At 51.7% G+C, this 21,356-nt stretch overlaps 1 protein-coding gene across 1 annotated transcript; it reads left to right on the forward strand.

The window, feature by feature from the left end:
- The first annotated feature begins 807 nt into the window (after positions 1–807).
- Positions 808–15,615, forward strand: CCSAP (centriole, cilia and spindle associated protein). Its single transcript, XM_053912320.2, has 4 exons — positions 808–1,281; positions 1,762–2,205; positions 10,355–10,623; positions 11,955–15,615. Exons 1-4 carry the CDS (start codon positions 1,128–1,130, stop codon positions 12,129–12,131), a joined length of 1,044 nt encoding a protein of 347 aa, XP_053768295.1. The 5' UTR covers positions 808–1,127; the 3' UTR covers positions 12,132–15,615.
- The last annotated feature ends 5,741 nt before the right edge of the window (positions 15,616–21,356 follow it).

The following is a 21,356-nucleotide window of genomic DNA, read 5'->3' on the forward strand; positions in this document are numbered from 1 at the left end:
CAGCCAAATGCAACCGTGTAAATCAGTCTACACCAGCAAAGGAGCTGACTGGTCAGTCCACAGAATCATGAGAAATAACAACTTTTATTTGTTTTAAACCTTTAAGTTTTGGGGTAGTGAATTTTGCAGCCAAAGCTAACTGCAAACAGGTTGTGTTCTGCATATTTCCATGTAATTACACATCATTAAGGTCCTTTGGGTTGCAATCATTGGAGACAAACCCTGGGGCAGCTTAAACAAAAGGGAAATGAGTGAGAAAGTTCGGGTGGGGGTTATCTTGGGGAGGGGAGAGGTCCGGGCGTTGGTGGATTGTCGATAATCCAGTGCTTCGAACTTCTGGACTACGAAGTTCTCGGAACACTCTAACCTGTTCCACCGACAGCGTCCACCCTCTGGATCATTGAGCTGTGGGGAGGGGCGGGGACGGACTCAGAGTGGGAAATAGCTGGCCAAGTGGTGGCCGAGGCTCACTCTTCAACTGCTAAACACGTTTTGGCTCCCCAAACTTCTTTCCTTTCAAACCTCTTTGTAATTAATGTATGAAGGGACCTGTTAAAAGGGGGGGAAGAATCCGTGTAGGGCCACTTTAGAAACTGTAACAACCCCGGCAACGTTGCATACTTCTGCACAACGCAACTGAATGTCAAGGTTACATATGTAAATGGGTCTCTGGGAGAGAGTGGTGTGGCAGCTTTAATAAATAGTTTAAAAATGTTTGGGGAGTAGACGAGAAAGGAGTTGTACTAAAACGTAAGAAGGGTTAAAACCAGAGTAACAGGTGTGAACAGAAAGGAAGGAAGCAAGAGGCAACGTGTGGACGTGGGCTTGTTCTGGGAAATGCGACCAGTGCAGATGTGTCCGGAAGGGGATACAGTGTGGCTAGCTGGTTCACTGGACGGGGTATCAACTCCAGCCCCTCCGTGACGCCTCCTGCCGTGGTGGGCGCCTGGGGCAGCGCCTAATGGGACGTGGGCGCGTTGGCGCCTCGCGCGGGCACACGGTGACCGGGCCCGGTCCCCGGGGCTGGCCCACCCGCCTGCATCCTCGCGCCCCGCGCTCTGCACTGAAGCAGCCGCCCCCACCGCGCCGGGCCCGGGAGCGCGCGGGGGAGGCGTCTGCTCCGGGGAATGAGGCGGCGTCTTCGAGAGCGGGCTGCCGCAGGAACGCGGGCCGCTGAGCCGTCTGCGACATCTTGCTCGGGAGGAAAGCGCGGGGGACAGCAGGCCGCTCTTGGCAGCTGCGCCACGCGCGCAAAGGACCGGCCGGCGCGGCAGGAAGGAGGTAAGCCCCTCCCCGGAGGCCGCGGAGACCACTCCGCTCCCCGTTCCGCCCCCGCCCCCGCCTCCCACACCTCCTCGGCCTCCCTCTAGCCGCTCGTCCCCGGCCTCCCGCGGCCTGGTGGCCCAGCCCGCAGCTTCTGACCTCCAAGCTCCGGGGCCGCCATCGAGGTGACCCCATCCCCGCAACCCAGGGATTCGCCCTCCTCCTCCAAGCCGCCCGCCTGGCACACCACCCAGGATCCCTGGGCCGGGTCGCCAGGTGAGACGCCTCGCGGCCAGGTGCCCCAGGGCCCCGCCCTTCCCCGAGACTGGCCGCCCGCGTCCGCGCCCGCGCCCCGCCCGCCTGCTCCGCCTCGCCCCGCCTCCCCCGGCGCTCCGCCCCCGCCTGCCTCGCCCGGGCGGGGCCCGGATTTAAATGTCGCGGCGGGCCCGGCGGTCGGAGCGGCAGGGCGGGCCTCTGTGTCGTGTGCCCGTCCCGTAGGCGGCGGCGCGGGGCGGCGGGCGCTCGGGCCGGCGGGCGGCACCATGTCCCCGGGCAGCGGGGTGAAGAGCGAGTACATGAAGCGCTACCAGGAGCCGCGCTGGGACGAGTACGCGGCGTGCTACCGCGAGCTGCTGCACTACCGCCTGGGCCGCCGGCTGCTGGAGCAGGCGCACGCGCCCTGGCTCTGGGACGACTGGGGCCCGGCCGGCAATTCGGACGACTCGGCGTCGTCGGGCGCCGGCAGCCCCACGCCCCGGTGCGCCCCGGCCTCGCCGCCACCGCCCGCGGAGGCCGCGGCGCGGGAGGAGCCGGCCGCGAAGGCCGGGGACGCGGGGGCCGGAGACGCGGGGGCCGGAGACGCGGAGGCCCGGGACGCGGAGGCCCGAGACGCGGAGGCCCGAGACGCGGAGGCCCGGGACGCCGAGGACTCGTCTCTGCCAGGTACCGGGCCCGGGAGGGGTGCTCGGAGGACTGGATGTGCTCCTGGCGTCTGGGCTGCGCCGCTCTGTCCGTTTCTCGCAGTGCTCGGTCGCTCTCTCTCTCTCTCTCTCTCTCTCTTTTTTTATTTTTGTATGGAGAATCTTACCCCTCCCCCCCGCCCCCTGACAAAATAAGGAAGATGTCAACCCGCCAACGTTACCCGCCCCTTCCCTTTATTTCCCTAATCAGGTGACTTGAGCCAGCCGCGAACTCAATTGATGTGCCCTTGGCGAGGTCCGGGTCTTCCCGCGAGGGCCGAGGTGGCCTTAGGGAGCCAGTGAACCCCATCTGTTTATTCCTAAGCGCCCAGTTTTTAATGAGGAGCCCGGCTTTCATCAGATTCTCAAAGGTGACCCCAAGAGGCTAACAACCACCGAGCTAAGCTTTCTGTCTTGTGAATGGGGCCGTTGTGTTCCGCGTGAACTCCTGGACCCAGCCGCGCTGTCCCTGAGAGCGTTTTGCATTTGTTTACGCAGACTGTTGCGTAACTCCGGGTGGGTGGGAGCTTGTGCCTCGCGGGTGCTCGGTCCCCTCCGCTTCTGGGGCACCCACTCACCCAAAGGTGCGCATCCTCCGGCTGCCGCCGCGTGCAGGGGGAGCCGTGGCTGGAAAAATGGCTCTTGGGTGCTGCGCGCGTGCTGTTTCAGCCCTGACGCTGCACCTACTTTCCTGCGCAGAGGGTTGCAGAGTAGGGGGCTCTCAGCACGTGAGGCCGGGTGGATGCTCGCTGGTGCAAAGGGCCGGGGTGAAAGCCGCGGATACAGTCACCAGTGGCTCCTTCCTGTCACCCTCTAACGGGGGCCAGACACCACCAGAGGGCCACTCGGTTTTAAAGAGGCTCTAGTGAGAAAAATAACCAAAATTTACTGAGCATGGTACACATCCACGCACTGGTCTTAGAATATGTGTTGTCTCAGTCAAGATTCAAAACAATTCTAAGGGGGTGGAAGCATGATTTTTATCTCGATTTTGTAGATGAAGACATGGAAGCGCAGCATAAATGACACGTGAGTTTTTGTTTATTTACCAGACTGTAAGCGGTAATCAGACTCGTCAAGACTCCATGAGAGGCTGAGGAGGGGAGGAAATTAGTCTCTGAGCCCGGCTACTTTGCTCTTGCTATACGGTCCTCAGCGCCTGTGGCGGAGCTGCCTCGCCCTGCCCCTGTTCCCTGTGAATCCCCACAGACTCCTGACTACCTATTATAGAAGCTAGATAACTAGCTTCAGACATCAGTGCTAGAAATTTGGCTAACAGAAGGGGGAGAGGGGAGGGGACATGCCTTCCAGTTTATTCCTGCGGGCGCCGGGCTCTCAAGCTGTCCATTACATTCCTGAGTATAAAAGCACAATTTTTAGAAAGCATTGTCGTTCGGATGGTGCCTACGTTTTTGCCTGAGTTCACGATTAGTACCGTTTCCTTAGAGACTGAATCCCGCCAGTGGCTAAGGCCAGTTATTTCTTTTCTGCTAATGTTTCTGGTGGAAGCATCTGGGAGAAGATGGGACGATTTCTGCTGTCAGGACTGGCACACGCCGGGTCTTTGGCCTGTCTCAGCTTCTCCTGATTCCTGGGTCTGGTGCAATTGAAACCCTTGTTTTTAAGTGGATGGTTTTATGCACTAGAATGATGAGCACTCTTGAGTTTTTATAAAATGTAAACGTTTAGTTCTTGTTTTTAGCGAAGCCATATATACACATAGAATCATATAGGTCTTTTAAAAATTTTTATTTATTGATTTTGGGGTTGTTTTTAGAGAGAGAAGAAGGGAGGGGGGAGAGAGGGAGAAACATCAATTTGTTGTTCCACTTGTTTATGCACCATTGGTAGATTCTTGTCTGTGCAACCGTGTGTATCTGGGTGATGCGCTAACCCAGTGATCCCTAACCTTTTTGGCACCAGCGACCGGTTTTGTCTGCTGGGGGGGAGGGGAGGACAGGAGGGAGAGAGCTCAGTTCCTAACAAGCCATGGTCCTGGGCCTGGGGGGTTGGGGACCCCTGCTCTAACCAGCGGAGCTCTCCAGCCAGGGCCAAATCATATAGTTCTGTCTGTCTTATTACAAAGACAGAGCAGGTCCCTACCAAACACACATACCAATAGTTATTCCTTGGGCACCACGTCCTGCTCCTCTGGTTTCCCTTTGGTGTGTATTTCTATTTTTCAAGGTAACATTGTTTTCATTGACATGTCTTGACTTGTAAAGTTTTTCACATTATCTGTTGGCTCTCTGTTTTTTCCCTCTGTCCTAACCCATGCACACCCATACTCCCACCCTGGAAGATGTAGGACAGGCATCGTGGAGTTTGTCAGTGCCATGGTCCGTGTCTGCGGTCTTGTTTGTACCTGTGCTCAAACCTGTCGCACCTGCATTGCTTGCCGCGATTCCCTTGTCTGCCTTTCACAATCCAGCCAGCGCCGCAGGTTCACTATCACTCTGGACATCTGAAGACACCTCTCCCAGGGCCTCTGACCCACTTCTGTTGGCCTGGTGGCTGCTCTTAGCAGCTGCTGCCTGGCTGAATCTGGGGAGGGCCCTTGGCCACCGCCCTGGGACTCCTTGGCTTCTTTCTTGGGTAGGAGCCTCTGTTGTGTGGCTTTCTCCATTTACCGCCTCCTGGTGGGGCTTCTCTTCAGTGGCTTCCGGAGAAAGGGTGTGTGAGAGGTTAATTTCCTGAGACCTTGCGTGTCAAAAGGTAGCTTTATTCTACCCTCCCGTTTCCGTGAGTCTGTGGCTGGGCAGGGAATTCTAGGTGGGAAGTAATTGTCTCTCAACATCTTGGAGGTGCAAGGCTGTGTCTTGTCTGTGCCCCATACTGTCTGTGGCCTCCGCTGGGAGGCTCCAGGGTTGGCGGAGATCTGCTGGGACACTTGGCACGTGATGTCTTCCTGTGCCCGGCCTTCCTCCTAACATGCTGGCTTGCCTCCAAGAAAAAATGTCCCTGAGAGAGAGCTGGGCAGATGCTGTGTTGCCCTTTACAACGTAGGGTTGCACATAACACCTCTTTGACCCCAGGTTCAAGGGGAAGAAGCATTGACCCCGATTCTCCACGTGGGCGTGTTTCTGTTACGTCGTCAGAGCATCTGGGAAGGGCGCCGGCTGATGCTGGACCTTTGGAGAAGGCAAGCTGGCACACTAGCCTGCTGGGGAATCTGGTGCCTCAGTCGCCCGTTCTTTCTGGGGGTCAGCTTGCGTCCTGTTCTCCTGCAGGGAGGTGGGATGCCTGCCGCTCAGTTCTGTGAGGCCACTTCTGCCTCTTCAGCTGCACTCCACCTTCAACCGCTTGACCGACACCGTTGGTCTGAGGTCATTGCCTTCCTTGCTCCTGTGGGTTTATACCTGTTTCCTTCACTCTAGTGGGGTTTTGGGGGGCAGGGACTGCACCCATATGTCAGCGCACATTTAACCCCAATTCCCCATTTGTTCCCTTTTCACTTTTTATTTTGTACTTCCTTCTCTGCTGGTCCATGGTGCCAGAGGTGTATGAATTCTAGCAGCTTTTGCCAAGCTGACTCTTGGCTACGCGGGTTTTCTTTATTGCGTGGGTTACACGCGTGTGGGAACGAGTGGCGTCCACACCGCGTGTCCTCGGCAGCCCTGCTCAGCTGTGGGCCTGGGCCTGTGGCTTTTATCGAGCGGGTCAGGTAGTTGAGCGTCTTTGTTTATCATCTGTTTTCAGTGATTCGTGGGCTTTTCTCCCTTACTCTAATTTTCTTCGGGCTTATTTCTCTAACTTCTAAAGGTGGATGCTCATCATTTGCCCTGCCTTTCTTTTTTGATATGTACGGGGTGGGGAAAAAGTAGGGTTACAGATGTTCGTGTGGAAAATAATACAGTAGTTAATACATAATAATACAGGAATAAACTCTTTTGCATCCTCACAACCAGAAACCTACTTTTGCTCCATCCTGTAGTGATTTCAGGCCACGAATTTCCCTCTGGCTACTGCTTTAGCTGTTTCGCACAAGTTTTGTCATATAGTATTATTATTCCCTTAAACATTTCCTAATTTTCATTATGATTTTTAAAATACCAAAAAACTTAATAAAGTGTAACACTTACGATAATAATAAGATCAGGCTTGAGAGAGGAATGCCCTCCATCGTCTCTACTCTTTTTTAATATTTAAAACTGGTGGGAAAAGACCCACAGTGCAGCTTACCCTTCGGGTTATTTGGAAGCGCTCAGCTCTGCCATCGAGTGCATTCGCATTTTGTGCGGCCGTATTGCCTGTTTCACACCAAAGTTAGAGAACACCTTCTGTGTGATTTCAGTTTTGTAAGTGCGCTCAGATTCGCTTTATGGCCTTGGATATGGACGTTTTTGTAGGCGTTCATGTGTGAAAAGGTTGATACACACACACATATCCAATAGGTCAAAAGCGTTAATTCTGTTGTTCAAATACTTAAAAAGAGAATCAGACTGTTCAGTAAAACTTTGCGCGCCGATGGACATGCCCTCTATTTGCACCGCCTTACAGGGTGGCCCCCAAACACGTGTGGTCACTGAGCACTTGAACTCTGGTGTAATGAGAAACTAACTCTTTACTTCTATTTAACGGACTTAGACGTGTATTTAACAGCCACGTGTGGTTAGGACTGGACAGCGCAGTCCTAGGGGAAAACTGAATCTGTTTTTGTTCGAATGAGCTCTTCAGTTACTGAGAAGCGGGGTTTTCATTGATCTTTACCATAAAGGCGGTGACCATTGTTTTTGTCTGTCTGGAAACGTCTTTATTTTAAACCTCTCTTTCGAATAGGATTTTGAAACATAGACTTATAGACACTTCTCTTGTACCAGGCACGATTTCCATGGTTTTATAAATATTAATGCTATAGCAATAAGCTTTGTCTCTTCTGTCTTTTCCATCCTTTGTCTCCTGCTGGGGCAGACACTTTCGAACGTGTCTTTTCTCTTTACACCCACAGGGGTAAACACACTTATGCTATAGTCTGTGAATGGTGATCACCTTCCCATCATCTCCAGTCCTTTGCTCCTGCCGGTCCTCCCTGTCATCTGCTCTCCCTGTGCGCTGGCCTCCCCGCGGTGCACTCACAACAGCGTTTGAAAAGTAACTTGTAGGAGTAATTTCAGGCCTCTGGTCCCCAGAGAAGACTTGAGTTTCCTGTGTTGGGTGGATACTGGTAGTTGTTACTTTCACCTTTTTTCGTTATCTGTGATGGAAGGGCTGGCCCAGTTGTCCACTGCTACCAGAATGGGGGGCTCCATTCCACTCCCTCTGCAGCCCTCTGTGATCTGTGCCCCACCCACACTCCCCTCTGTCACCCACGAGACAGCCTGGCTGCCCAGCGCTGAGTCCGTCTTTATCCTCCTCCTCGCCCTGCCGACGTCTTGCTGGTGTTTGGCACGGTTAGCTGCTGGCTCCTTTGCCGAAGACCTTTCCTCAGCTTTGGTGCTGGGTGGTTTCTGTATGTTCCTGGCTACTCTTTCTCTGTCTCCCTCTTGGGGCCTTCTTCCTCCGCCCGCCTGCTCCGTGAACTATGGTGTCCCCAGGGCCTGACTTGCGCCTCTCTCCTCTCACTCGGCATTTCTTCCAGGGGACCGGATTCACAGCTCCCGCCTGGTCACTCACAACCTCCTCCAATCCCACCTGAGTTCCTGAGCCCCTAGTGAAGGGTCCAGCATCTCACACCGAGGTGCCAAGCACTGCTTTCTCAACCTCTGGAGAGCCGTCCATCAGAGGACGGCATGACCATCCCCTCTAAACACCTGCAGGAGCCAAGGTCTCCCCTTTGCCTTCCAGCGCCTACCTCATGTCCACTCTCCATTCACCTGTGAGGCTAACCCAGCGTTGTGGGCTCTCTGCTCCAGAGAGGCCTTGTTGCAAAGCATCCTTGGTACCAGCTACCAGCTGGTGTTACCAGTTTGTGGTTCACAGTGCCCGGGGGAGTGTGAGCACCGGCCAGGTGTGTTGAGCCCTGTTCTGGTTGTTTCTCGCCTCTCCACCCTGCCATCTCTGTTGATGACTCACTTGGACTCTGCCATTTTTCCCAGCTGGCCCTTCTGCCTCCACCTCTGATCTAACCCGTCCTTCACATTCGCAGCTAGAAGCCTCATTCCTAAAGTACAAATAGGACTGTGTCATCTTTCAGCTCAGAATTCTTCAGCAGTTCTTCAATTTCAGGGTGCAATGAAATCTGGCTTTGAAAGAGAGTCTTCTCTCCCCCTTGCTACCTGCTCCCTGCCTTCGTCACGGACTCTCTGTACCTGTCATTCTGAGCTATTTCTCTTCGTTCTTCTCCCCATGCCTTTGAACAAGCCATTCCTTTTTCCTGGGGTTCCCTTCCTTGTTCTTTCCAGTTGGCTCCGGCCTGTCCTTCAAACTAGTCTGTATTGCCTTCTCTGGGCAGGCTTTGCTGGAAGATGTGGGTTAGATGGAATGGGACAGGAAGAGACGGGCAGGCGATGAGCCTACGAGAATGATCGGGGCCGTTTTCCTTCTTCCTGGGGATTGTAGCTGCACAAGTCTTGGCCCCCTCCTCTTCCCCTTTGTCTGGGCCCCAGTGGGCTCTTTCTCCCACCTCCTAGAATCAGGGAAGAGGGACTGTGGACACATCACTCACATAGAGAAACATTCGGGCCCTGACTGTGATAGAAGGGAAGGTTGTCATCCTGCGTCATCCGCAGGCAGCTCGGGGGCTGAAGGTGCAGTGCATTAAACCCCGGCAGATTGTCTCTGTCTTAATATTTAGTAATAAACGAAGCAGTTTGGTAGAGTCAAGGTCACTGCCGACGACACGTCCGTCCCCGTGTCTGGATGGGCTGTGCAGGGGCTCGCTGCACTTGGAAGGGAACATGGACCTAAGCAAGAAAAGAATCATGACAAGAAGTAGTCAGGAATTACAGTCTGTCTTTTAAAAAGTAGAGAGAGTCCGGCATAGCAGTCTGTGATGTCATCACGAGACCTGAATTCCGGAGCATCGCAGGTGACCGGTATCCCTAAGACCAAGAGCTGGGAGGAGCGAAATGGAGCCCCCGCTGCATGGGGAGCTTTTGTTTGAGTGCACGTTTGGGCTGACACAGCACAAAGGTTCACAGCGGGTTTACACAAAAGAATGTAGCCTTTAGAAAAAAATAACGGGTTTATAAACGATCACCAACGGCAAAATCATAAAAGGTAATGAAGGGAAATGGTTATGTTTGGGAGTGTTCACCCCGGGTGGGCAGCCCCGTCCCCCACCCGAGCTTCCAGCTCTGCTGACAGATGGAGGACGGTGTAGACTGTGGTTGTTTCTGTTGCAAGTGGAGGGCAAGCCCCTTTGCAACACCGGCTCGCTCTCTAGCTCTTCAGGCTGGGGATGCAAAGCTGTGCGCCAGGTGAGTAACTATGGAAACCATACCCTATTGTGATGGGGTGGGGGGGTGCTTTCAAATTGAGGTCACCAGCTAGCTCTTGCAAGGAACATGTAAGAGCCATACAGAGCATCTTCCCTAAGTATTGAACATCGGGCAGTAATGGAACCCTGGACCTTGAGTTGGGTAACTACAAAGTATCCTGGTGTAGCTGCTGGGTGATTACCGCAAAATCCAGGTCTTCCCTGCAGCCGGACGTTCGGACGATGGATTGCGAACAGCCCTGATGCGGCAGCACTCTCGTACTTCTAATATTTACCCTCAGAGTGTGAGCTTTTGAATAGGCTTGGTTCAGCCTTGCTGTATTTGTTTTTAATTTAAAAATGGGGTAGACTTCCCTGGCTGGTGTGGCTCAGTGGGCTGAGTGCCAGCCTGCGAACCAAAGGGTTGCCGGTTTGATTCCCAGTCAGGGCACAGGCCTGGGTTGGGGGCCAGGTCCCGAGTAGGGGGCGTGTGAGAGGCAACCACACATTGATGTTTCCCTCTCTTTCTCCCTTCCCCTCTCTCTAAAAATAAATAAATAAAGTCTTTTTTAAAAAAATGGGATAGACTGTTTGAAAATTGTCAGACTGGCTCATTCCTGCCTTTCTGCCTGAAGGGAAACCTGTGAATTGAACTGTGTGGAAATGTTACCGAGCCAAGCATAATGTACTCTTCAACCCAAATATTTAAAGGAATTCTATGTAAAACCAAATATAAAGCATTTTCATCTTGTTTTGTCTCTTTTTTTAAAAAAAGCATCGCCAGTCAAAGACGTAAGTGAGAAACCTGAACAGGAGATCAGGACCAAAGAGACTGAGAGACCACCCAGTGGCCCGAAGCCTCGACACCAACCCAGTGCCTTGTTTGCTAGAGGAACTAGGAAGGCAGTGAGAAGCCCTCAGAGATCGTCAAGTAAAATAAAGGAAAAGAGGCATCCGTTCGCCCTTTACGGGTGGGGAGAGAAGCAGACGGACACAGGAAGCCAGAAGACTCATAACGTCTGTGCTTCTGCCCCCGTGCACGAGGTGCGTGCCCGTGCACCCGCTTCTCCGCTTCTCCTTGGAGGGTGGGCTCGGCTGCGCGCCTGTCAGTGGCTCCTGTGGTCATGGAGATGCTGTAGGGGATGCTGTAGGGGATGGTGTGGTGGGCTGAGGAAAGCCCAGAACTGGGCATCTGACTGGCAAACAGGAGGATTCTGGAGGTTGGCTGCCTGGAGATCAGGAATTTTTGCCAGGAGTTCAGGAGAACCTGAAAGCATTTACCCACACTGAGCCTGGGGAAGAAGTGGATGGAGACTGGGTTCCCGAGTTCCCGGGGGGCCAGGAGGTGCCAAAGTGGGCACAGCCAGGGCTGGTGGCTGCTCACCTAGATTTGCCTTGGGCGCCTGGAGAGGTTTCCAGTCCCTTCGGCTTTGCTAACTGGTGTTTCCTGGGCTCCTTTGTCAATGGTTTGCTTGTTAGGCTGCTACCCCCACCCCCTCCTGTAGCTTTGCCCTGCACCACAGACCTCCCTTTGCTCCGGGGACTAAATTCCAGCGAGGGTGTTTCCAAGCCCAGATATGCTGGAAGACGCCTCCCGCCACTCCTGGGGACATCGGCTCCCCTCTGTCCGAGCCTCGCTTGTCCCTGTCCGATGTCCTGAGAACGTGTCAGGTGGGGGCGTCCTCACGTGTAGGGCCACCAAACAGTTGCGTTTGTTAGCGGTTCTATTGTCGCCACTGCCTACAGCAAAGAATGAAGGAAAGGAACAAAGAGAAAGTACAGACTGCTTGAGTTCTGATTAAACACCGTAGCCACATTCTTCCTGAACAGCCTTCTAAGCCCCAGCACCAGATGGTGTTGGAGGGTGTCTCAGACGGCGAAGCTGTGGCTTAGCAAACGACCCACGGGGTTAAGTTTAACTGGGTTGATCTACAGTATAAAATGTCTGACACGATACAATCCCTTGAGGGTTTGGGGTTTTTTTGTTTTGTTTTTTTTTTTACTGTTTTGCTGTAAAACATTTAAAGTCCTTTAATGGAATACCTAGCCATGCTTAGTGCAAAGCAGATTCCATGCTTCTCCAGAGTCGGTTTCTAGAGAGACATGCAGATAAGTTGCTTAGCATTTGTATCTGCATTTAGTCCCGTGGACATTTTCGGTTGTTTGGCGTCTCTGTCGCTGACAGTGGGGGCCCCATAGCCTTGGGGGACGGCTCTTCTGGAGAAGCTTTTACAGGCAGAGCTGCAAACAAGGAAGCTGGGCTTGCCTCTGCCCTGCTTCAGGTGACGGGGGTGGCGGCGTCATCGCAAATATTCTTGCACCTCCGTTCAAAAGCCACTCGAGTTACTATGCTTTTATTTTTGGACTCTCCTTAGATTCATGAATCAGCATTACGGGCCAAGAACAGAAGACAGGTGGAGAAAAGGAGACTGCTCGCGCAGAGGCAGCGAGCTCACTCCGTGGATGTGGAGAAAAGCAGGAAGGTGAAGCCTTCCTGCTCAGAGGACCCGTGGATGACAGAGTACATGAGGTGCTACTCGGCCCGTGCCTGAAGGGGGCAGGCGCCTTTCAGCGGTGTAAATAAAAGAAAGAACAAACAGACGAAACAAACCCAAAACATCAAAAGGAGCCAGGTTTAAGCGACCAGTGGATTATGCAAGGTTCTTCTTAGGGAATTGCCAAAAGATTTTTCTCTCCTGATGAACCCCGGTCACCTACCTCCGCAGTAGGGTGACAGTCGAAGCCATAGACGTTTGGTTATTTATGAAGATAATCCCCTAAATCTTTGATACTCTTGGAAGGGTTTTGTTTTAGAGCATCTGAATCTTTTAAGATACTGACACCGAATGCCTTTAAATGGCTGTAGATGCTTCACATTCAGTATTTTTTTTTTCATAAGTTTAGGCGGAGCCTGTTCCGTCCCGTCCTGGGTAACCTTCCGGATTCCGCAGCCGGTGAGATCATTCCAACATCAGCATGAGACTCGTTTTCCTCCCATGTAGCTTCGTGAAAGAACATCCCGTCAAACGTGGGTTTCAGCACTCAGGCGATCCCCTGCGTGGCGAAACTGGGACTTTGGTAGTTTCTAAGCAATTACACTCCATTGTATTTCAGTTCAGCACTTCACATCGACTGCGGTGTTTGAGAATTATCTGGGCGGGGTGCGGGTTATCGTTTCTCTTTAAATCATCGTCTAGATTCTAGGCACTTCCTGTTGCATAGTTTACTAGTCCAAGTGCATTCCGGTAAAGAGGGCCCAGGGCAGCGTGTCTAGAAAGAGCACTGAAGCTTCTTGTGAATCAAAGACGGTCCTGCCACTTGTCGCTTCTGGAGCACAGGGCGAGGAGTGGGTCACCTGTTGTAGTCAGCAGTGACAGAAGGGCTCTGGAGTTTTATTTCATGAAACTGAGATTGTCTGGCTTGCTCTTGGGGAGGAGGGGCAGTCAGATGCCCATCAGAGTCGTGGCCCGCCCTACTTCCCCTACTCTTTCCTTTCCAGAACTCACTAGTAACAGCCTCCATAATGTACATACTCACTTTTGGTGGAAATACATTCCTAGCTAGTAGGTCTTGTACAGAACTTCGCGTGAGAGGGTGGTTGTGTGTAGGTCCAAATGGAAGGGTGTGTATGAATGAAGTGCTCCTTCTCTTTAGAAAATAAATTTGCTTTGGGGAGAGGGAGGTGGTTTGAAGAAACACTGGTTCCCATCCAGTGGAGGCGGACGTTGCAGGAGGGATGCATGCTAGATTCTTCGCAAGAGAGGGGGAAGATACTTTGCCAGCTGAGCACCTGGAGGTGCGGGAGTGAAAGTTTGGTGTTGGATGTGAGTTTGAGCGTTTCCTTGATATTTGTGCTTTGGGTCTTTAAAGCATTGTGGTCACTTTTTTAGAACACAGATATGTTTTAGTCCACTCAAAATCTTCACATATCGTCAACTTACAACTGTAGTAAGCTGTGAAAACCATACTGAAGAATCACGAGCTTAAAAAGAAAATACTTTTAAAAATATTTTGCATTGTTTTGAGGTGAATTAATTCTTGTGACTTTTGCTGGTATCGTTAAAATCCTCAGACACTGCAAGTCCCTTAAAGGTCAAATTAATGTGGTCATTATATGGTGCAGCTGACTGTGGACACTGCCCTTTCAAGCCACTTCCTGCATATTGGGGTTCAGCCATTCTGCTCAAGCCTTCTTGTTGCACCTGACAATCTTAGGGAAGGGAACCCTGGCATGCAGCGCAGGCCCCTCGCGGACAGACTGCCTTAGAAATCCAGCTTCCTCCAGGCTCGGAACAAGCCAGCCTCTCTCCTTTAGAAAACAGACTTGCATTTAAAGAGCTTCCTAGTGAAAACTCCAGGGGGAGATCTGGATAAGCCTAGGAGGCGATATTGGCCATGTTTCCCCTTTTTCAATAGAGGACAAATGAGCAAGGTTTTTAAAGTACTTTTAACGTGCATGGACGATGAAGAAATCATGAATGAATTGTGACTCCCCTTCCTATGTCTTACTTAAGTCATTAGGTTAGGGCTTCTTTTCCTTTTTTTCCTCTGTAGGGGTGCAAGTTAACTTTTGAGCCTATGAAGTATTTCGAGTTGTAACAATGCGAGGGTCTAGAAGCTATGGTGGTTGTAATCATGTTTCCGATTCTTGGGTCAACTTGCAAGACAGCAGGATAGTTTGAAATTACCTTTCATGTTGAAAAGTGTCAAACTGCTTGAGAATCCAGTGATATTTAAAATGTGGAATAAAATAATGGCTGCACAGACTGTCTTTTTAAAATTTCGGTTTTAAGCTTTTAATTAAAACAGTTTCCATAAGCATGTTTCTGTGTTACTTTTATTAAGAGAAGTAAGCGAATACGGAATAACATTTGCAACTGCTGGACCTAGGTGAATGAGAAGTAAATAGGAATTCAATTCTTTTAATTTTTTTTAAAACCTAAAAGACTGCTGTTACTTACTTGGTATTCTGGCTATGTGTATACCAACCCTCCCCATAAAGTTTCTAAGCACATACAAACATTGTATAAGTTTACTGAAGTTATAACACGGTATAGGTTACCTTAATTGTTCATCCTGTAGGAGACATTTATTTATGCCACTTGGTATGTAACAGATTTGTCATTTCATGCTAGGAAACTCAGCTGACTAAATTGCATAGAACAGCCACTGAGTTACTAGAAATCATACATTGAAAACAGAATATCGCACAATTTGCAGGTTAAAAAAAAATCTTTGTTGTATTCCCCTCCTCCTGCAAACTGATCATGTTGTCCTGGGTATAAATTTCAAACATGCCATGTTACAGTAGTCGATATTGAAAATATTCAGAAGTGTATTGGCAAAAAGGGAGCGAGGGGAAGCATACGTTAGAAATGAAAACTTGTTGACTGCGGGGGTAAAAAATCGTTGAGTGGGTAATTTGATATTCCACTAGATTCGATTAAAAATGGTGCTAATATTTATAAAGCCTAATTCTGCGATGCTTCGGTATCAAACTGCTAATGCCCGACTCACACGGTTCTTATTGTCGCGTCGTGGCCCGTTGAATAATTTAAAAGTGGCCTGAGAACCGCGGCCTGGTCATTTCCAGACGCTTGCATGTGAAGTGGGGTTCTGTACAGTGGCTGGAATAGGGGGCCATTCCGTGCGAGTGTGTGCTTCGTCCCAGATCCGGTGCCAGGAGCCACGTCTAGAGTTTGGGCTCCGGTGTGTTCTTTCCAAGCCTGCGAGTCCGAGTGGGAAACAGTTGCGCCTTTCATACTTATTTCCATTTTGAAAGTCAGGACGCCTGAATGAAGACCTCAGAAGCTTCTTTTTGGACTTGAAAACAAATAATGAGCAACACTCCCCATGTTAAAAGTCCGTGCTGAGTGTTCCGTGCACTTGAACACTCCAAAGGAGCAAAGGGGGGGCAGCCACAAAGCCCAGCAGTGGGAACTTCAGCTTGTGTTTTCTGAGAGCCGTGTATTGCTTTTTGCTTATATTGAATGTTGCAGTTGCTGGGAAAAATGTGAATAAAGTTAGCTGATATTACAGGCTGGAACTTCTGTTTTATAGGAATGAATTCTGATGAGTACATCAGTGGTTGGAAAAAATAGGGGATCCCATGGAGTCCTCAGTGGGTTTGTCGCGAGGGAAATGTATAACAAGGTAAGTAAGATACATCTAGGAAAAGATACTTTCTGTGTATATACATTGAGTCGAACTATCAATGGTCCCCATTGTTTACCTCACACCCTCCTATTGTTTTGAAAATTACAAACATAGTAGTGTATGGTTAAAATAATTTTAAAGGAAGTATGGAATGTAAAATGAAAATACCCCTCAGTAGCACCCCGTCACCAAACTTCTGTGCCCCTTCTTGGAGGAAACCAGTGCTAAGTTTGGTGTGTAAGCTTGCAGACCTTTTTCCTAAGCACCTACCTAGGCAGGTACATATACGCAGTTCTCCCCCCGCCCCCAAAAGTGTGGGTTAACGCCACGTGCATTCTGTAATACTTTTTCACTTATTTTAGGGGAGGTTCAGGTTCCAGGTAAGATGGCATCAACACCCCCCTTCGGTTCTCACTGAATATACCCATAAGCCTGGACAGGATGTATGGCACAGCGCTGGAGACTGGGGAGGGCTGACGCCAGCATGCAGACTGGGGAGGAGCTTCAGAATCTTAAGTACAACCTGAGTGGTGAGCTCACCCTTTAAAAGGACCCTGGGCATCTGCAAGCCTGAACATAACACAGCCCCCAGCGCAGCAGCGAGCTCAGTGGGGCAGGGTTCTGCCGCAGTCTGGCTCGGGGGACAGAAAAGGAACTGCACCCTCAGAGACTGGGGGACATGCCCCCTTTTCTCTCTGTCTATTCTTTTTTTTCCCCCCTGGATCCCCCAGGTCATCCCAAGGCTGCCAGTGGATCTGAAGGAGGAACATCTTTCTTCACCCAAGAGGGCGAGGGGGAGTCATGTGCTGCTTTTCTCTCTGAAGGGCATGGCTCAGTGACAGGAGTGGACATTTTTGGCCTGGAAAACCAAAAATGGGGAGCCCCAAGGAACCGGCAAGGACAGGAAAGGGAGCAGAGGGGGAAGCGGTCGGGGAAGTAACTCCGCACAGTTCTGAACTCAGGTTCACCCCTGCCCGGCCCACCTGTGCACAGCGTTTGTTTGCCCGTGGAGCTGATCCTAATTAGCGTCCCGAACATGCGAGGCCCGAGCCGACACGTCAGACAGCCCACGGGATGGCGGCCACGTGGACAGATCCAAATGGGCTGCACAGGCCTCGGAAGCCGAACTGCCATTAGAACCGACACCCACAGAACTTGCAGCCGGAACCTGACCAGGCCAATCACTAGCTAAAACAAAAATAGCAACATTCTCCCCAGGGTCTGCTTGCATCTCTTCATGTCATATTCAAAATGCCTAGGATACAATCCCAGACTTCTCAGCACAGGAAGAACCATGAAAGTCGCTCTAACAAAAAGACCGTAGGTGTCCTTATAGACTTTGAGGAGGCTATTATTGAGTTCAAAGCAGCAATCACAAACACCCTCAGAACAAGTAATAAAATAGCAGTCAGTAAAGCAATAGAATCAAATGAGAATACCACAACCGAAAATACTATAATGAGAAAAACCTCACTGGATAGAGCCAGTAAAAGAAAGGAGATGGTAGAATACAGATCAATACCAATCACCCAATCTGAACAGAGAAAAAAGAGTTTCAGGGTCATGTTACAGGATAAGAGAATTAAAAACCACCTGCAGAAATGATGACTAAGCCCTGGCTGGTGTGGCTCCGTGGATTGAGTGCTGGCCTGCAAACCAGAAGGTTGCTGGTTCGATTCCCAGTCAGGGCAGGTACCTGGGTTGCAGGCCAGGTCCCTAGTTGGGGTCAATGTCTCTCTTGCACATCAATGTTTCTCACCTTCTCTTTCTCTGTCCCTTCCCATCTCTGTAAAACTAAATAAACGTAAAAATAAAAACCTTTGGAAAAAAAAGAAATGATGTCTAAAAACCTTCCAAGCAAGCTGAGTGAACCCAAAGAAATCCCAGCCAGAAACATCAACTGTTGAAAACTAAAGGACATTTTGAAAGCAGCCAGAGAACAATGAAAGGTAACCTACTGGGAAACGACGTGTCAAAGACAGTGAGTTTTTTCACCCAAGGAACCTCGGAGGCCAGGCAGACGTGGCACATGTGAAGTGTCGCCAGCAAACTGCGAACTCAGGACTCTACGACCAGGGAGATGTCCCTCCGCACGATGGAGGCAAAGACAAGACTTCTCGGACGAAGCCAAACCTGAGAGAACTTGCTTTAATGGAGTAGGTAAAAGACTTTCTTCAGACAGAAGGGAAACAGTACTGAAAGGACATCTGGGACACTGGGAATGAAGAGCAAGCAACAGATGCGGTTTTTGGTCCTTCTCCGGTCCTGAAACAGCTGCAGAGCTGGAAAGATGGAAGAACTAAGAAGCCCTTTCACCACCTCTGGGTTTATGTTGATGAGGTGACCTTTGGAAAGTGCCTGTGGATGGGGGCTGGATGCCAGGGGAATCTTCATTCCCATCCTCTGTCCTCCAGGGAGGGAAGAGGGGCTGGAGATTAAGTTCAAGAGCCAATGGTCAACGATTTAATCACGCCTATGGCATAAAGTCTCCATTAAAATCCACAAGGATGGGGTTCGGAGAGCTTCTGGGTTGGTGGACGTGTGGAGATTGGGGAGAGCGGTGTACCCAGAAAGCATGGGCACGCTGCACCCTTCCCCCGCCCCCCGCCCTGTGCATCTCTTCCATCTGGCCGTTCCCGAGTTCCCGCCTTTACAATAAACCAGGGATCCAGTGGGTAATCTGTTTCCCTGAATTCTGTGAGGTGCTCTAGCAAATTAGTGGAACCCAAAGAGGAGGTCGCAGGAACCCTCACTTTTTAGCCAGTTGGAGGCACGGGCGACAACCTGGACGAGCGACTGGCCCCAGGAGTGGGGGAGGGGAGCAGCTGTAGGACCCAGCCCCTGGCCTGAGGGGTCCGATGCCACCTCTGGTGCACAGTGACAGAACTGAGCTGAGCCGCGGGGCACCCAGCGGGGGCTGCAGAGCTCTCCGGTCTGGCCACAGGAGGGGAAGACTGCTTCAGCCGCCCCCACGGATTTCAGCACGTTGTGTTTTCATTATTCTCCCATTGACTTTTCAGTTTCTCTTGGGTGGATTATTTACGAGCATGTTGTTTAATTTCCAACGGATTTGAGATTTTCCTGTTCTTACCGATTTCTCGTTTAATGCCAGTATAGTCAGAAAATCCTCCGTACGGTTTACTTTCTATTTGAGAGCATCTGTGTCCCAGGGTCTAGCCTGTCTCAATGAACGTTCGTGTCCACATGAAAAGTGCGTGTGTTGTTGCTGGGGAGAGTGTTCTGGAAATGGCCGTTCACATGGCTGGTGATGTCGCTTGGCTCTTCTGTATCTGTAACGACTTTGTCTACTCGTTCTGTCACCGATGGGAGTGTTGAGTCTCTGACTATACGTGTGCGTCTGCTAGTTCTCACTTCAGTGCCGGCAGGGTCCCCCGCGTGCGTTTTGCCTGTGGACAATCTTAGGTAGTGCCCGCCCTTTCCGGGGAGGTGGGTGTCTCCTGTCCCAGCGCTGCCTTCCCTGGGCATCAGACCCTTGTTCCCCTTCGCTCTGCCATTTCGTAGGGCGATGCTCGCCACTCTCACAGAAGTCTGCCTGCTTTAGGGATGTTCGCCGTGTTTATGAGGACACGATTGGCATAGAAACTCCTATATTTTGGCTTTGAAATTCTGTTGTGAGGTTCCAAGGGAAAACTTGTAGCTGCAGAGATCTGGGCAGGTTTCTGGTGGGGGAGAGGGCGGGGGGCACGCAGGTGGCTGGCACCTGTGGGTGGGCGTATCCAGGGTGGAATCTGCGGGCATCCACGGCAGGTGTGCTGGCCACTGATTTTTTTCAGTGGTGGAAACTGCTGGGGTCCTCCGCCGAGCAGGCCACCAGCACCCCCAGTGGCTCCCACTGTGTGCGTGGCCCACGCGCCAGCCTTCTCCCTCCTCTGTTCCTGGCCCTCTGCATGGTCTCTGGCTGGGGTGACAGGGGAGCAGGTCCGTGCGTGCCCTGGAAGGCTCGGGAGCCGGTCGCTCAGCCCTCTCCCTTTCCCAGGGAGCAGAAGGCTTTCCAGCTGGGGAGGGAGTTCCCTCCTGTGCAGAGCAGCGGGACCTGGGGGGCTGCGGGGAGGGGTGATGAGGCTGGTCTTTCTGCCCTTTCTGGGTGATTGAGTGTTCTCAGGTGTCTTGCTCTACTGTGCTGCTGAGGTTTACGTGAACTCCCGAGCCCTCCCGGGCCTGTTTTCCTTGTGGGGCAGCTGTCTTATTGTTGACCTTGGGGGCGGGGGGTGGAGGCTGCCGGTCTCCTATTTCACATCTCCGTGAGGTCTCCTGGATGTTCGGAAACTCCCTCCCAGAAAGGAAGGATTTAGCAGGATCATATTGCCGCCCTTTGGGGAGTTTGCAAACAGGGGTTCTTGGAGTGGACAGGCTGGATATGCAGGTGCCTTGGAAAGACTTGAGGACACAGCTGGCTCTGACCATCTGTCCTCCCCACAGGCCTGGGGTCCCTCCACGGTGCCAGGCGTTGGGCACACAGGAGGCAGCCCTGTCCCAGTAGAGATGACAGATGAGGACAACGTGTGGACCAATGGGATTGAGACTGAGAGAAAGGTTAGGACAGCCAATGACAGGCAGAACGTGTGCAGTCCTGGGTGGAGAGGGAGAGGCTGCCTCAGAGAAGTGTTACACTGCCCCCTGCAGGGCTGCAGCCCCCGCCCCCAAGGGTACATCACAGAGAGCGAGAGGCGGGTCCCTGCAAGCGCAGCGGTGATGAGAAAGCGAGGCGCAGTCAGAGACCTGCAAAGCACCATTTCCCCAAGGAATGGGCATAGTGCGAGGGCATGTGATGTAAATTCTGGCCACGGAAACCAAAATGAAGACTTTTCCTTGAAAAGGGAATGTGATGTGGTAGACTTACTCTGAATTAGTCCTATTACAAAATTTCCTAGTCAAGGTAAAACGAGGGCACCCACCCAACGAAGAGAAATTAGTGCTTTACTCTCACACACGGTCGGTGGGTCCTTCCGTACTTGGTGAGCACGATTACCTCCATGGTATTCGGACAGGTAAAACCTAGCAAGTTTTTCTCAATGCTGGTGTTCTTCAACAGAACACGTGCTCATCAGGTTAGAGAAAGGAGCTGTCGGAGGCGGATCTGTTACTCGGTTCCCCGCAGAAGGGTCAGGGCACCGTCCTCCCGCGGGGAGGAGCTCAGAGCTCACTGCAGGAGTGAGTTTGGTGGGGCCAGACCCACCTCCTGCTCGGTGAGCCCAGTTCCAGAGGCGCACGCGTCACAGTTGAATACCTTCTTCACTCTGGGCTACAGACACGTGGAGATGATTGGAATTGCCTGTCCCTCGTGTGGTTACACAGGAAGGGGTGACGCCAAAAACACTTCACAGCCAGCAGGGCGAGGGCACCAGCGCTCGGAAGCTGCACTGGCCCCGGGTAGCAGGCTGGCTGCCCTGGTGTCCCCGCTGAAGACAACTGTCCCCTGAGTTAGGGGACAGCACTCTGGTGGGTGCAGCTAGCCACATGCTGGGAAAGCACCTTCAATGACACGGTATAAAAGAGGTGCATTTTGCTTTCAACACATCCTGAAAATCAGCTTCACGTAATCGCAAGATGAGAAAAGAACACAACCGTTCTTGGCTTTGCAACAGCATCTTTGAAGAAGT

This window comes from Desmodus rotundus, chromosome 10, assembly GCF_022682495.2.
Source record: "Desmodus rotundus isolate HL8 chromosome 10, HLdesRot8A.1, whole genome shotgun sequence".
Lineage (NCBI taxonomy): Eukaryota > Metazoa > Chordata > Mammalia > Chiroptera > Phyllostomidae > Desmodus > Desmodus rotundus.